This window comes from Alternaria arborescens, assembly GCF_004154835.1.
Source record: "Alternaria arborescens strain FERA 675 chromosome Unknown contig_1, whole genome shotgun sequence".
NCBI classification, from domain to species: Eukaryota; Fungi; Ascomycota; class Dothideomycetes; order Pleosporales; family Pleosporaceae; genus Alternaria; species Alternaria arborescens.
This window is the reverse complement of record NW_021167856.1, coordinates 160,526-176,501: the sequence shown is the minus strand read 5'-3', so window position 1 is coordinate 176,501 and position 15,976 is coordinate 160,526. Positions and strand designations below refer to the sequence as shown.

The window sequence follows — 15,976 nt, the reverse complement described above, 5'->3', positions numbered from 1 at the left end:
CACGACACTCGTCAACCTCGCGCGCATCTCCTCGCGCCACTTCATTTCATACTTTTAATCGGCACAGATTTCTATCGCGCATTTCTGGGTCAGCATCATTAGCGCGCGTCAATTTCTTTCATCTGTTCTTGCGCTTCTTACAGCTGCTCAACCCTGGCTACCATTGAGACTTTTTGTGTCTATCATGGCCCCGAACGGCCACCAGGCATCTGCAAAGAAGGGTATTCACAAGTCTAGCGACAGCTCGTCCGTTTTTTGGGAGGACAAGCATGGCCATCGCGAGTTCATGGATTGGAAAGAAGCAAATCAGAACGGTCCTTTTCCTTCGTACGAAGAATGGGTAGAGTCTCAAAAAAAGTCAGGTGGTCTCTCATTGTACTACACAGCTTTGCGCATGTTTGAGGATTCTGATTCAACTGTGAGTTATTGTCACGATGAATCAAAATCTGTCCTTTACTGAATGCACCAGGACGAGGAGGCCCCACCCGTTAAGGCCAAACCTCAAGTAGCCAAGGCTCGTGGTCAAGTTGGCCGCCCCAAGAAGACTGCAAGTACAAATGGCAATGGATTGTCGCGCACGGCTGAGTCTGCGACATCGACTGCCGTCGCCAACTCGGAAGACTTTAGTCCTTCTGGCAAGAAGAGGCGTAAGGCGCGTAAGAAGCCACTCGTGAGTAACACCCGCTGGGCTTTTGTCTATTAGCTGACTGTATAAGTCCGAGGAGGTCGTCGCTTCAGCGAGCGACAGTGAAGTCGTCAAAGACGTTGGAGCATCGGCGCCCGTGGCTGAGACTGCGACGCCCACAGCACCGATGATCACCTTCAATGGGCAGCGCAAGTCTTCCACACGCAAAGCAAGGAAGAAGCCTATTGTGAGTTTCACTATGTACACGCTTTCTACTCCACGCTGACGTATCTAGTCGGAGGAGACCATCTCGCCAGATGACGAGCTAGAGGACCCGATGGAAACTACGATCGATGAGGTCTCTGCATCTGCGATTGCATCTCCTCTTCCAGTTCGATCTGGTATGTGAATTTCTAAAACTATGTGGAAGATTGATTGCCCGATTTGTGTAGTCCTGTCACGTTTGCCAGAACCCTGCTGGGCCGAAACCTCATGATGATTTGAAACGAAATCTTGCTTGAATATTCTGTTGTGATTGAGCTAAACCTTTCACAGCTCCGAAATCGCCAGCCCCAGTACCGACTGCAGACTCGCCGAAGAAAAGCCATATCTTGAAACTGAGCACCAGGAAAACACCGAAGAAGAAGAACTTCGTGAGTGTGTTCTCCGAGACACCGGTACATTTTGCTAACATGGTCAAGCCTGAGGGGTCTACCACTGAAGGTGGAGCTGTAGTTGAAGAAGATCCCACTCAAGCTACGCCTAGCGATACCGTGAGTGTAGCTGAGGCAGGCATCATTGTCAACACAAATGTCACACCAAAAGTCAATGGAAAGATAGCCCAAGATACAGACTCTACTGCAGCTTCTCCAGATCCGACTACCGCATCAGCAGGCTCCACCCGACGTGGTCTTCGCACAAGAAAGCCTGCACAACAGAGACCATACTATCACGATTCGCAGTTGTTTGAGGATGTAGAGCCGACAAATGGAGATGCACAGGATTCAAGTAACACGTCACCAGCTGCGCAGGGCAGGAGAGTATCAGTCGCGTCAATCAGCCAGAACATTGACGACGCGCTACTAGCCTCACTAGATGAAGAGGCGATGGCTCTCCTTCAAGAAGAAACTGAGCCCGAGTCTGCTAAACCCAAACACTTCAAGGGCAAAGGTCGTGCATGGAAGAAAGAAGGATCTGACGAGGATGAAGAATTCTCCATAGCTGCCAGTATGAAGGCTGCCAGTAAAAAGGCTGCCAAAGCAGCACGAATGAAGGCTAAAGGTCAAATCCCCAAGAAGCGTGGCAGGCCGAGGAAGAGCGGCCGGTCTGAAGAGCTCATCGATGAGGAGACAGATGAGGATAAGGACGCGGTAAAGCGGAAACGGCCGCCTCCACGCAAGAGCGCTTTGTCTGAAGAGGTCATCATCGACAGTTCTGACGAGGAAGAAGCAAAGGAGATGGAAGTAGAGGAATCCACGACACCCAAGCACACCCCAAACAAGTCCTATACACCACAAGGCTTGCCAAAGTACATTTCTGAAGCTGACGATGGTGCGAACGGCGACCCAGAGCTTGGCACTGTTAACGAGTTGGAGGTTGCCAGCCCGTCCAAGGAGACAGTTTGAAGTGAAATCGAAGATTATGGTAAGCTAATATACCTCGATTAATTGACGGTCGGAGACATGCTGATATATTGAATGCAGATATGCTTCACAGCTGGAGAGCCAGGGCGATCTTGTATTCCATTTGTCGATTTCTTGGATAGTATATTTGGATCGAATTGTATGGCGGTGTTTGTGTAGACCTATCGGCGTCCCGGAACCGCATATGCGATAGGAATGAAGAAGCATAGTGTTAGGCGTATGTACCATCCGTCTGCAGCTGGTAATAGATTATGGTATTCAGAATGTGGATACGGGCCATGAAGTTCAGTCATCTTATTGTGGAGGCTCGAAGCATACAAGTACATATGATGTCAGCAGGAAACCCTTCGCGTCTTCAAGATAAGCTGAGGGTATCCCATCTATGTTATAGAACTCACAACCTTAAACCCCTCAGCCTAGCAAAGTAATACACAAGTCCAAACGCCAGTCCTCCTAGGTGTCCCGCATGGCCAATGTGCGAGTTCGCGCTGTTGAGATAGAACCCATCATAGAATGCATAGCCCGTAACAAGAGCCCAAAGTGGCATTGGCACGAGACCATATATCATCACTTTAGAATGTGGTGCCAGACACGCCGCTACACTGCTGATGCCCATGACGGCTCCGGAGAATCCCAAACCGCGCGTATAGTCTCTAGCATGAGGACCTTGAGCCTGCAACTGATAATACCGGTTGAATAGGTAGCCGACAGACCCCGCAATTCCAGAGCCAAGAGCAATGGTCAGGTAGCGGAAGGGCGTTATGATGGGCGCACTAGCCAAGAAGGAACCCAGGAAGTACACGGTAAACATGTTGGAAAATATATGGCCGATATCCACGTGCGTAAAGACGGAAGTAAGGAGCGAGAAGTAGTTTCCATGCTGAAACGCAGTGAGGTTTAACGTCATCTTGTTCATGAAATTCACAAACGGCCTTTGGAAGCCCTGCCTAGCTTGCTCCTTGACGTAATATGCGTACCCGAAGATGGCGATGTTGGTTCCCATGAGTCCATACAGAACAAGTTCGTTCATCTTTACCTGCGATCGGTAGTGACCGTAGCCCCCCGAAGAGTAGAGGCGCGTTCGTGGTAGTGCGATATGTCGGAATGTTTGAGAGGGAGAGAAGAAGTGGGCAGACATTTGTTTGGTAGTTTTTGGTGTCCTGAGTGTGCGGAGAGTCTGTGAGAGGCGGAGGAGAGACGACATGGTCCTATTTGGATCTACACGAGAGACGTGTGGCGACGGGTAGTTATAGACGCAAGTTAAATCGACTAATTGATACAACAGATTGATGGACAGGGTTTAGGTCAAGGAGTCTATGTAGATGGTTAGTACTCACACTCTGTCCATGACACGGGATACGGCGACATACATCAGGCGCGGACTTGGTACGTGGGCAAAGAACTTGGGCTAATGTTGAGCATATAGAAGGGACGGACCGACGTCAGCAGGGCCAATGACAAGCACGCACGGGCCCCTGCCCTCCACCAGCTTCAGATTCCTGCTTGCATAAAGCGGCCCGCTCAGCTACCACAACACCACACAAACCGCCCTCAGCTGCACAAAATTACACCATCATCTCTGCGCTCCGCCTCCCGAGGTTCATACTGACTCCTACTGCTCGCAGTACATCCCGCGCGAACACCCACCTGCAGACCACTCTACAAGGCGAAACAACGGCATCGCGACTCTCTCGAGGTTCAACCAGCTGCCTCGACACCGCACACGACTAGAACAACTCGACATTCGAATCGCCATCAAACCAGAAGCACCCCGATCCCGCACTTGCCGAACCCCACTTTCTTCGGGAAACACCACATCGACTTCCACGTCCAAACCCCTCACTTTACATCTGCTTTGCTCTGCCCTACCGCAAGCATTGTGCACACACCAATTGCGTATCTATCCACACCACTAGACCTTGACGTCCCGACCAGCAACCCCACCTTCGGTGGACCCCACATACACAATGACTTCAGAAATCACCAACCAACTAGCAGCAACGCAGCTGAGGTGAGTCAATGCCCAAAGAAGCAAGATCCACGCGCTAACATGTTTCCTAGCGATGCTGCGCCGTCAGGAGAGGCAAGCTGGAAAGCCGGACTGAATGCGCCAGTGAAGGATGCGCGACCCCAGACAGAGGTACGCTATGAGCATGGGAGTTATCGTTTTGGGACGTGTGCTAACGCTAGGTCAGGACGTTACAGCGACCAAAGGCCTCGAGTTTGAAGACTTCTTCATCAAGCGCGAGCTTATGATGGGCATTTTCGAGGCCGGATTCGAGAAGCCGTCACCTATCCAAGAAGAGACGATCCCAGTAGCCCTCACCGGTCGAGACATTCTTGCGCGAGCGAAGAACGGTACTGGAAAGACTGCCGCCTTTGTTATTCCTACCCTCGAGCGCATAAACCCGAAGAGCCCCAAGACGCAAGCTCTGATCCTTGTGCCCACCAGAGAACTCGCGCTACAAACATCCCAAGTGTGCAAACAATTGGGACAGCACCTCGGTATCAACGTCATGGTCTCGACTGGTGGTACAGGACTGAAGGACGACATTATACGTTTGAGCGACCCCGTTCACATCATTGTCGGAACACCGGGCAGAATCCTCGACTTGGCTGGAAAAGGCGTAGCGGATCTTTCCGCTTGCCAGACATTTGTCATGGACGAGGCTGACAAGCTCCTCTCACCTGAGTTTACCCCAGTTGTAGAGCAGCTTCTTGGCTTCCATCCCAAGGACAGACAAGTAATGCTTTTCTCTGCTACCTTCCCTATTGTAGTCAAGAGCTTCAAGGTATGTTTAGTGAGCCTTTGCAACATACAAGATTTGCTAAACCACTACAGGACAAGCATATGAACTCTCCTTACGAAATTAACCTCATGGATGAGCTGACGCTCCGTGGTATCACTCAATACTACGCTTTCGTTGAGGAGAAGCAGAAGGTCCACTGCTTGAACACCCTCTTCAACAAGCTCCAGATTAATCAGTCCATCATTTTCTGTAATTCGACGAACCGTGTCGAGCTTCTTGCTAAGAAGATCACTGAGCTTGGATATTCCTGCTTCTACTCGCATGCGCGTATGCTTCAGCACAACCGTAATCGTGTCTTCCACGACTTCCGCAATGGTGTATGCCGAAACCTCGTCTGTTCGGACTTGCTCACTCGTGGTATCGATATTCAAGCCGTCAACGTTGTAATCAACTTTGATTTCCCTAAGAACGCCGAGACATATCTGCATAGGATTGGTCGATCTGGTCGTTTTGGACATTTGGGTCTGGCTATCAATTTGATCAACTGGGAAGACCGCTTCAATCTTTACAGGATCGAACAAGAGCTTGGTACAGAGATCCAGCCCATTCCCCAGGTCATCGAAAAGAACCTATACGTTTACGAATCGCCCGAGTCCATCCCTCGCCCCATGTCCAACGCCCAGCGCACTCCGATCCAAGGTCAGCCACAAGAACAAGACGGTGCCGCACGCGGTAACGCCAACGCTCGAGGAGGTTTCCGTGGCGGACGTGGTGGCGGTGGTCAATTTCAAGGACAACGCCGAGGTCCTCCACAAAACCAACAGAATCGTCAACCAAACGGTCAGAATCCTCAGCGAAACCCTAGGCCACAACCCACTGGTCCGCCTCCGGCCTCGTAAAAGAGTCCGGTGGGTGTTGGTTTTCTGCGCATTGTGTTGACTTTGACATCTAACATACGTTACCATGTCACCCAACAACCCTCTGTTCAGAGCCTGCAATGGCATTTGGCGCTTTGCCGCCGAGTGCGTTATTGAATTTCTTCCTTTTTACGACTATGCGATCGGTTCCGACGACACGGTACGGAATACCTGGATTTCTACTTTCAGGTTTAACGAATCGAATCATCGGCGCAATACGGTTATAACGATCTGGACCTTTCTCCATGTACTATATACCAAGGTCTGTCAGAGTCGCGTCTAGTTTTTGCTTTGTGTCGGTCGGCTGGTTTCGCCGACTGCGTTCTTGGGGGCCTCTGCCTCTATAGTAGAGCGCATTCTACAGTTCCGTGCGCTTCTAGGTTTCTAGTTCTCACTTCCATTCTCTACTCAACAGCATTGGCGGTTGTGGGTTGTATAGTCTTTTTAAAAACCCAGCATTCCTCATGTAGAGGTTCACGGCTGAGCACGATCTTCTTTGGTACGGCTACACCCTATTCACGACGCTGCTGGATATTCGTAGCTCTTTCAGGGCTATTCCACGTCTCCCTCGGCGACACTATGTCGCTCTCATTTCTGGCTTTTGACAACAATTATCGTCTTCAGCCTCACAACTACACTCCCTATTCGATACGTTGCTGCACCATGGCGCGTATTACTACACTATGGAATTTCAGCGGCCCTTCTATCTCCCCTAGGCTACCGCACTCACCTGGCGGTACAACGGAGCACCTTTCAATACTAGTAATCTTCTGTTTTGCACTGCAAGCAAAAGACTAGACTAGGCTGGGTTTGTGCTTCCAATCAAGCTACATGCATGCCTTTCGGACAACACGGCGCACTATTCATACTTGCGACAGTCTGCCGTCGATCCTAGAGGTTTCGTGGATTGGAAGGACTTCCTGGTAAGAAGAAAACAACGAAACGAACCACGTTGTTATCACAAGAAAACAAGAAAAAAGCTTTGAGGGCACGGTTGGAGAAGTCGTGGATTATGATCATGGTCTGCTTTGAGTACAGAAGTTGTTGGCAAATCACTGCTGCGGCTACTACTCCTGATGAAGCGACCTTGTTTGGGCGTCGTGTTTGATCGACTTCAAGTTAGTCCCAGATCTTTTCAATGCAAACTTACTTCCCTCAAACACTGTGTTCTCCACGTCTTGCTACCCGCTTTCTTCCGACTACCAAGCTTGATTGGCATCGAATGCATTGAGAACTCGTGACATATCCTGCCTGCTATGTCAGTTGAAAGCAAGGTGTACCAACTCAAAGGCTAAGCTACGCGATTTGAATGAGATGATTTCGCCTCTCATCATCGACAAGTTGAAAAATCCTTCGTGGACCAGCATCAAAAGAAACTCCTAGTCGTTTTCGTATTCAATCGCTATCAGGTACGCCGCCTCATTCCAGACTCCAAATGACGCATGGGCCTGTGTTGGGTCCTTTCTATCGCTCTTGTTTCTCAATAAAAGGAATTCATATCCTCCACTTATGTTAATCTAATCACGATAGCTAGCCAAAACGACACTAAGAATGAAAGTCTTCCCTCTCTAGAAGCCCTACATGACACCGGGCTGACAGACGAGGAAACAAACCACCACTGGGACTTGGGTCGTTCCCTTCGGTGTAACAGGAGGCAGTAATAAGTAGCTTTGGCCGTAAAGCGACTAGCGAGCTCAAGTTTCACTCCATCTTCTAAAAGTCTGCAGCAACGCCTGGCCTTTTCTTCTCGATCCCCAAAACCATGTCCACATACTTTTTGTTGAGGCCATCCTTCTTTCTCGCAGCGAGTAGTGATGCGCTCTTCAAAACGTTCTTGATTTGGCGTCCATTCAACTCCACGCTTGCCAAGTCTTCCAAGTCGTCATCTTTCCACTCGTGCAGGCCTCCCGAGCTCTTCAGGAAGTTCTGCCAGATGCTCTTCCGCGAGGCAGATGTAAGATTGGGGTATGCCAGACTGATGTGAATACGAGACTGGAAGGCAGCATCAATGTTGTCAACACGGTTGGTGGTTAAGAACAATAGGCCTTCGTAGTATTCTAGCACACGCAGGAAGATGGACACAAGTTTGTTTCGCTCCAAATCGTGCGTGCTGCGAGCTTCGAGAAATACATCGCACTCGTCGAAAAGAAGAACAGCGTTCCATTTGGATATCATCTCGAGGATGTTGGTGAGTTTGGTCTCGACTTGGTCGGGATCGATGCCCAGATCACCAGCCGACATCATGAACAGTGGAGCGCGCATGTGCTCGGCCACGGACTCAGCGGTAAGAGTCTAAAGATTGTTAATATACTCATTAGGTATACTCTAACAAGGAAACGGATAGAACTTACCTTACCCACCCCGGGAGGACCGCTGAGGAGAGTGATATGTCCACGGCCTTTGCCACTGATAACATCATCGAAGCCTGTTTGATTCATGGCCTGCGACTCTGCAAAAGCGAGAATGAGCTCTTTCTGATCTTTGGGAAGAACGAGTGAGGCAAAGGCATTCTCATTGAATTTGATGTCTTGAATCAGTTCGACGTAGAAGAGCAACCATTTCTTCTTCTTGAGCGAGTAGCCCCTCACTCTAGGCAAGCAAAGGAGATGGTGATGTTCGGTTAGTCTTGGGCGTTCCTCTTTCTCCTGACTTCCAAAGACATACTTCATTTCAGTTGGGTCTTGGATTTCCAGCCTTTCAGGGGCACCTTCAGGTTCCTTTGCATATTCTTTCGCAGAAAGAGGCTCAATACGACCAACAGAACGAGAAGAGAAGCGCTGATAGCTGTCCGAGTCGACGATGATACGGCCAGTACACATGTAGGATGCCTCGTTACCATCCCTGTCCGATGTGACTGCGAAGCCCTCGTAGGCCATGTAGTGGCTGCCTGCAAGAGCTTCGAACTTCTTGCCACGGCTGACCAGCGCTTCCTTGACTTTGGCTTCGTAGGGATGAAAGGATAAAGGGAAAGCTGAGAGTCCCAGAATACGGGCTGTGCCGTGGAACTCCCCAAGTCGGATAGTCTGGCTACTGCGACCAAACGAGGTGCCGTTCCAGTCGATGGCTTCAACGTTGAGCTGGTAGAACCTGCCACACGGGGTGTTACCGTAGGACCCAGATTTCAGCGTATAGACTCCATATGCTCCTTTGTGGGAGTTTGAGTAGATGAGAGCACCAGGTTGATACATAGTCCAGATGTGATCAAACGTTATGATACCATGGCTAACATAGTCTTCAAGTGTCTTGATGACATCCTTCAGCTCAGCACAGAGTACTCCATACAGTAGCTCGACATGTTTGGCAGTAGTGGTATCGAGATCTTTCCTGCTTCTGTACTCGAGTAGCTGAGACCATCGATGGACGAAAGGAGTAAATGGCGCTGCAAACTCCAGTCGCTTCAATCCACAATGTATACCAGGATAGTCCTTCAGGATTTCAGCGAGGGCATCCTTTAACCATGGTGACTGGATAATGATTGAGTGCATGTCGTACTTCTTGCGAGAGTCGGTCGCCTTCTGAAGCCGGGTGATAAGGGCATGCTGGGCAGTCTCCTCGTTCTCAGCAGGATCCGCAACGTCTTCTGGTTCTTTCTCGGTCCAGCTCCACTTCCTGTTCTTGTCTGGCGGGCCTTGGTAGAGGTTCTTGAAGGATGTGAGGGAGCCTTCTAGGGCAAATCCTGCAGTGCCATTTGTGTTCTCGACACCATTCGCGGTATCCTTGGTAGGCATGATGGTAGACGTTTCAATGCAGCTAGGGTGAAGAAATGAGTGCAAGTGATGAGCAATAAGAGTTATGAGAGGGTTAATTCGCCTTCTGTGCTCAGGTAGATATATTGAAAGACCATGCCACATGGACGGTCAGGCAACAGTTGTACCCCCATTAGCCCTTACACTCACCGGCATCAGGCGTTCCGCTGCATGAGTCCAAACAATTCACAAAAGCTCGATTGTGTATCATCATGGAGAATCGGCAGATGTGAGTAGCCATAACGGTCATAGTCGTGAGGGGCTGTGGTACAAGGCGCAGAGGGGAGGCCTCAAGCAGCGGTGCCTAGATTTGGCGAGGCTAGTACTGGGTGACACAGTTGAGTCAGGCAATGGTACAGTCATGTAGCTCCCTTGAATGAGATGCATGGCGCGGAGAAGATGCGGAGGTCCAACAAGCGCTAAGCCGATGATCCCTGTCGCGACTTTAGAGGCAGCCACCCAAGCATTGCCCATCGTCATGGTTGGGAACAAGCTCGCACCATGTCCAAAGACGATGAGCCTTCGTACATTGACTATGAAGCCTTTCTCGATCCAGACTTCTCAGCGACGTCATTCGCCAACACACTCGTCCTCTCGACCAACAACGCCTCGGACACGCCGCTAGATCTGTCCACACCACTGTCGCGCGTCCTCTTCGACGTTCAGGAAGTCGACACACACATCGACACGCTGACTACCAAATCGGCGCTGCCCCTACTAGAGCATACGCGAGAACATGCCGCGTCGAGCGGACACATCTTGCACGAGGTCGAAGGACAGGTTGCCAGTTTGACCGAGTCGTACAAAACGTTGGAGAAGGAGGTCATTGAGCGCTACGAGGTCGCTGAGCAGGTGCGACTAACAGCCGAAAGACTCTGCGAGACCGTAAAGTTGGGGAGAGCAGTCGCGCGATGTCTCATGCTAGGAAGGCAGCTCGAGGTGCGCATGTCAGAACTGGGCGGTGTTGGCAGCGCAAAGAGGGAGGACCATAGAGCCATGGTGCGCTCGGCAGACACGATACTATCGCTGCGCCAATTATTTGCCGCTTCAAAGCCAGGGGAAGAGGGAGAAGGTCTGGACAGGGTCAACGTGGTGAACACACTCAAGACCGAGCTCATCAGCCCAGGCGAGCGCAGCATCTCGTCGCGGGCTCAGCAGGTAGTCAAGGAGTTTTCCATGTCCTCGCTACTATCTTCATCAGGCCAGACTCCGGCATCCACCTTTGCGCAAACTGAGGACACCAAGTCGAGAACGACGTCTGCACTGCTCACTCTCTACCTCCTGTCGCCGCTTCCCACCAAAACATCAACGACCGAGACGGCATTTGACCCGACACTCATGCTCAATCCGCTGCAAGAATATCTCCAGACGCAGCTGAAATCGTCCCTCGCATCACTTGCACGAGCCTTGGGCCAGCTTCCCACGTTGGACCGCACACTACTCGAGATATCTGCGCGGTGTCAGAACATCGTAGCGCTACAATCACTGCTCGAAAGCATCAAGCCGCCCGTGCATCCGCTACTCGACCCCTCGCATGTCCCGACCTTTACCAATTTTCTACAACCTCTTCTCCAAGCGCTCGATACATCCTCTCTACCCAGCTACTTTTGGAGAACCCTCGCTTCCAACATGTCACCAAGAGTTCAGGAGCTCATGAACAAGGGCGGTGTGTCCGCGAGGACGCTGAGGAGTAATAAAAATGCAGTTGGTGATTCAGTTCGGGAATGTGTGAGTCGCGGCAGTCAATTGGCTGGAGCGTTATCGAGTAAGGGTGTAGCTGTGACTTGGGAGAGAGAGGCTGCCGTCATGGTTAGGAGTATAACAGGACAGATTAAATGAGCAAATAATTGCCTTCAAAACAGGCTTGCATGATATAGCTACTTTGCTAGCGACGGGTTCATCACTTCAACTCAGTTCTCGACTGATATGTTAACCTGTGACGACACTCTCAAAGCAAGAACAAATTGTTGGCTACAGAGCAGAACTCTGTAAGATGCCAAATCCATTGCCATTCTTCACTATGCAAGATATCAAACCAGTACATGCATATCGACAAGGTCACACATATCAGCATCATCACAACATTCATGAGTCAGGAAATTTGAAAGTCATAATGAAGAATGAAACCGGAACTCCATTGGCTAATTGCTACCCAAGTCCCCCAAAGGAGAGAAAACGAAAACCGTGTCATTTGCCCCCATGTAATCATAACTATTTTGTACCCATATACCTCAGCATGTATGAAAAGCTATCAAATGCTGAAAGGGGTAATGGTACACACGAAAGCGTCAACACAAGCAAAGGAACGCAAGCATCGAGTCATTTACAACTCGTCCTTGACGCTTGAGGCCGAAGCTGAAGCCTCTGACGCAGCCGACGAGGCAGAGTTGGTAACCTCGGACGCGGCAGACTTGACAGACTTGGTAGCCTCGGAAGCGGCGGAAGAGGCTGAGTCGGAAGCGACAGACGCACCAGACTTGACCGTCTCGGTGCCTTCTGATACAGCTGAGGCAGCAGAGTCGGTGGCGGAAGAGGCACTGGCCTTGGCGGACTCGGTAGCATCTGCGGCGGACTTAGCAGCAACCTCGGAGGCGGCCTTGGCCTGTTCAGCGAGCTTTTCGGTCGTACCTTCAACAGCTTCGCCAACGCTGGCGCTAGCCTTGTGTGAGCCGTTCTCTTCGATGAACTGGACGAGATCCTCGACAGTGCGGGAACCAGAGTAGTCGACTGGGGCATCCTTCTTGCCAGCGGGGAAGAGCTTGATGGTAGGGAAACCTTGGATCTCGTCGGGAACGTCGTTGAGAGTAGCGTCAACCTTGGCAATGGTCACCAACTTGGAGAGCTCGTCGGAAGCGTAGAGCTGGCCGAGCTCCTCGTACTTGGGAGCAAGAGCCTTGCAGTGACCGCACCAGGGGGCGTAGAACTCAACTAGAACGTCCTTGTCGTTGTCAATGACGACATCCTTGTAGTTGTGGGCAACGACGACAGTTACGGGACCGTCATTGGATTCGGGAATGGGCTCAGACTTGATGCTAGGGTCAATCTTGCCAGCGAGGAAGTCGTCAACGAACTTGCCAATCTCCTTCTCGGTGATCTTGGCCTCCTGGTCGTAGGGGAACTTCTCGTTCTTCTCGGTGCGCTGGATAGCGAAAGCGGGCCAGGTGCCGACCTTGAGGTTAAGGTTGCCAGCGTGCTGGCCGAAGGACTTGGCGTCGATGGTAGCGAAGTTGATCTCGCCCTTGTGCTTGAGAGCGAGGGGCTTCAGCTCCTTGGCAAACTCCTCACGTTCCTCGGGAGTCTCGGCGAAGATGTATGCGAGGGGAATGCCAGCGGCCATGTATCCGGCGTAGGTCTCGGGGCCAACCTCACCAATGAGGGGTGTGGAGGCGACCTTGGCGAAGTCGCGGATAGCGTCCGCATCGAAGGTCTCGGTGAAGACGTCCTTGCCGTCGTCGAAGGACTTGTACAGGACGAGACCGGGCTGCTTGACACCCTCAGCCTTGGCCAGAGCAGCGTCGTTGGTGGCACCGAAGAGGAAGTTGTCACGGAGACCGTTGGCGACCGAGGTGAAGGTCTCGTTGGAGGCCTTGTCGTCGGCGGCGAAGTAGGCGACGAGGACGACCTTGTCGGCGGTCTTGAACTCCTCGAGTGTGTCCTTGGTGACTTCGGAGACGGCGGGGAGAGCCTGCTTGGTCATGTAGGAGATCAAGCTGTCGGCCTTGCGCTGTCCACCGTAGGGCGAGACATTCTCGAGGCCACGGAAGACCTTGAGGGTGGGGTAGCCCTCAACGCCGTACTCCTGGCACAGATCTGCCTCCTCTGTGCAGTCGACCTTGACGAGGGCAATGTCCTTCTCCTTAAGTGTGGTAGCCGCCGTCTCGTACTCGGGAGCAAGCGCCTTGCAGTGGCCGCACCATGGCGCGAAGACTTGGTTACTTGTTAGTTTGGGGACTTGCTTGGGAATTTATTAATCGACTTGTTAATGCGGCGACTACTTACACTCTGCGAGGACGAGGTCGTTCTCCTCAATGAAGCTCTTGAAGTTGTCCGTCTTGAGTTGCTTGACGTCAGACGCAGCAGCAACGGCCGCAAAGAAAGCAGCGCAGACAGTAGAGTACTTCATTTTGCTGTGGTGGAATGTGGGTGGTAGAGGAAGAGTGAGTTGATGGTCCTCTGTACGGCGTATGGGGTAGAAGTAGAGGAGAGCGGTGAGGTGGGCTTTTATTCCAAGTGGAGGCCGTGGCGGCTTTGGAACTGGCAATGTGTTAACTTCACGTTCCACCCGTAGTAGGCGCACGGATGCTCCAGCCTAGCGCTAGCACGGTCCCTGCACCGACTTTCACCACATTGAGACCACGTTACTCTTACCCGCCGCATGGTATGTACCCACCTTTACTTAGCAATCCGCCGCACCGCCTCTCTATCTCGCTCAGCTTGCCCTGGCCGTTCCCTGTATCTCACCCGCTTCTAGTTAGCTGCGTGTTCCTGCCGATCTTCGATGCATATTATTAATCTATGGGCCTTCTTCACTTGCCATATCCGAATCAAGCCAATGTCAGCATCCAAGGACAGGTGTTCATTCACTTAGGTGTGGCTCGTATATCTTTAATCGGGCCTCGACCAGAGCGCCAGCCATGGTACATGCCGAACGTCTGGCCTTCGATTCCTAACTTGGCAACAACTTTCAAATGCGTTTCTGGGGCACTCACGAATATCTACACCAAAACCCAAAAACTTGTCCAGAAGAAATGTGGTATCGCAACATCTACCTGCGGAACACTTCCGCCTCCGTATCCAAATCTCACATTGCGATTACTGAACGTGAGAACCATATTCACTATAAACCCAGCCAATCCATGTGCACTCAACACAAAGCATCTGATTACAATCATGTCAGATTGACTCAACGAATACAAATTCACGCCGCAGTAGCAACCCTCTGACTCGCTTCGTCAATTCCAGCTCTTTCCTCCAGCTTACGCAACCGCTCTTCTTCCTTCCTCTTCATCTCTTCCTGAATCCTTACACGCTCAGGAATGACCTGTTGCCTCTTTCCAGTAATCTTGAAACCTTCAATTCTGTCCTTGCCTAGCGCCTTCAATGTCTTGCGTTCCACCGCGCTGTAATTTCCATCCGCACGATCAAATACAAAGGGTTCTTTGACCGATACTGGCGGGTTGGTAATGACGCGGACCTTTCGAAGCTGGTTGTTGGAGGCGGAGTGCAGCATCAGCGGATGTAGAAGGTAGACGTCACCGACTACACCAGTAGCTTCGACGAAAGCTTCATCGGGCATACTAGCAGCAAGATCGTTGAACCACTTCAGCCCTTGTTCTTGCACAAACTCTGGATTCTGTGCTCGTGGCGTCATCCTTGGGCTGACTCCCTCAGGATTCTCGTACAGGTGCTTCGCCACCGTTGGAATGGCTCCTGGACAGATATATGTTCCACCGCCGCCAGCGACAATATCTGTCCACAACGGAATGACCAACAGCGCTTGCTCAGGCGAATCGAGGTAATGCACAAAGAAGTCACCGTCCACGTGCCAACCAGGAAGATCTTGCGGCCGAACAACCTTGTTGTGACCCTCGTTTGTTCCAAGATTCACGATAAAACCGTCTTTCCACGTTGATGCATTGGAATCGACGCGATCGCTGCCGCCAACGAGATTGCAGATTCCTGCCCAGGCTTTCGGCGCGAACTCTTCTACGGAGAATTCATTAAAGAAGGGCATATTCGTTCGCTCAGTATGCCTATACTCTTCATGTTAGTGCTTTCGCCACAAGTGCGCCACATAAGGTAGGGTAAACGGCCGTACCATGTCGACATGTCATTGGGATCCATTCCCAACCTGGTCCAGAGTGTTTCTTGTAGACCCTCTGCTTGCTCTCTCGTGAAGCAGTTGCTCAACTTCAGCCAACCATTTTCTAGGAAGAAGTCGATTTGCTCCTGCGAGAGCTTGTACTGTTCCTCCGCGTTCGCCATAGTGTCGTATAGTATGAAATACACGTTCCGTGTTCCTACAGCAATTCAGAGCCGCCTTTGCTTACAAGATGGATATTAGAAATCTGAAATCAAAATAGGTGTCCGAGTCCGCCGTAAAAGTCAAGGTTATACGTAGTAAGTTGAAAGTAGGAGACTGGACTTAAATGCATGGCGACAAATATCCTATCGCCGCCTACATCCAATGTCTAACGCCACCGACGGTAGGCGCATTGCTGCTAACGGCATTATTGCGATTTTATCCGGTGGACGATTAGCCATGTGCCTGTTGGAGACGCTACACGTGCCGTCC

At 51.2% G+C, this 15,976-nt stretch overlaps 7 protein-coding genes across 7 annotated transcripts; 3 read left to right on the top strand and 4 right to left on the bottom strand.

Annotated features, from left to right (window-relative positions):
• Nucleotides 1-184: 184 nt before the first annotated feature.
• On the top strand, nucleotides 185-2,250 carry AA0111_g60 (hypothetical protein; the record flags this gene model as incomplete). The annotated part of the gene is made up of 6 exons (XM_028652174.1): nucleotides 185-418; nucleotides 470-670; nucleotides 717-872; nucleotides 921-1,026; nucleotides 1,181-1,278; nucleotides 1,327-2,250. The coding sequence occupies 6 exons, from the start codon at nucleotides 185-187 to the stop codon at nucleotides 2,248-2,250; spliced, it is 1,719 nt and encodes a 572-aa protein (XP_028512416.1).
• A 412-nt stretch (nucleotides 2,251-2,662) lies between these two features.
• Nucleotides 2,663-3,472, bottom strand: AA0111_g59 (hypothetical protein; the record flags this gene model as incomplete). The annotated part of the gene is made up of 1 exon (XM_028652062.1): nucleotides 2,663-3,472. One exon carries the CDS (start codon nucleotides 3,470-3,472, stop codon nucleotides 2,663-2,665), a length of 810 nt encoding a protein of 269 aa, XP_028511977.1.
• Nucleotides 3,473-4,235: 763 nt separating this feature from the next.
• Nucleotides 4,236-5,917, top strand: AA0111_g58 (ATP-dependent RNA helicase; the record flags this gene model as incomplete). Its single annotated transcript, XM_028651951.1, has 4 exons — nucleotides 4,236-4,279; nucleotides 4,330-4,408; nucleotides 4,464-5,060; nucleotides 5,111-5,917. The coding sequence occupies 4 exons, from the start codon at nucleotides 4,236-4,238 to the stop codon at nucleotides 5,915-5,917; spliced, it is 1,527 nt and encodes a 508-aa protein (XP_028511978.1).
• Nucleotides 5,918-7,648: 1,731 nt separating this feature from the next.
• On the bottom strand, nucleotides 7,649-9,663 carry AA0111_g57 (hypothetical protein; the record flags this gene model as incomplete). The annotated part of the gene is made up of 2 exons (XM_028651840.1): nucleotides 7,649-8,227; nucleotides 8,287-9,663. 2 exons carry the CDS (start codon nucleotides 9,661-9,663, stop codon nucleotides 7,649-7,651), a joined length of 1,956 nt encoding a protein of 651 aa, XP_028511973.1.
• Nucleotides 9,664-10,182: 519 nt separating this feature from the next.
• On the top strand, nucleotides 10,183-11,520 carry AA0111_g56 (hypothetical protein; the record flags this gene model as incomplete). Its single annotated transcript, XM_028651729.1, has 1 exon — nucleotides 10,183-11,520. One exon carries the CDS (start codon nucleotides 10,183-10,185, stop codon nucleotides 11,518-11,520), a length of 1,338 nt encoding a protein of 445 aa, XP_028511974.1.
• Nucleotides 11,521-12,004: 484 nt separating this feature from the next.
• On the bottom strand, nucleotides 12,005-13,804 carry AA0111_g55 (Protein disulfide-isomerase; the record flags this gene model as incomplete). Its single annotated transcript, XM_028651618.1, has 2 exons — nucleotides 12,005-13,608; nucleotides 13,681-13,804. 2 exons carry the CDS (start codon nucleotides 13,802-13,804, stop codon nucleotides 12,005-12,007), a joined length of 1,728 nt encoding a protein of 575 aa, XP_028511975.1.
• A 795-nt stretch (nucleotides 13,805-14,599) lies between these two features.
• On the bottom strand, nucleotides 14,600-15,666 carry AA0111_g54 (hypothetical protein; the record flags this gene model as incomplete). Its single annotated transcript, XM_028651505.1, has 2 exons — nucleotides 14,600-15,434; nucleotides 15,500-15,666. The coding sequence occupies 2 exons, from the start codon at nucleotides 15,664-15,666 to the stop codon at nucleotides 14,600-14,602; spliced, it is 1,002 nt and encodes a 333-aa protein (XP_028511976.1).
• Between the last annotated feature and the right edge of the window lie 310 nt (nucleotides 15,667-15,976).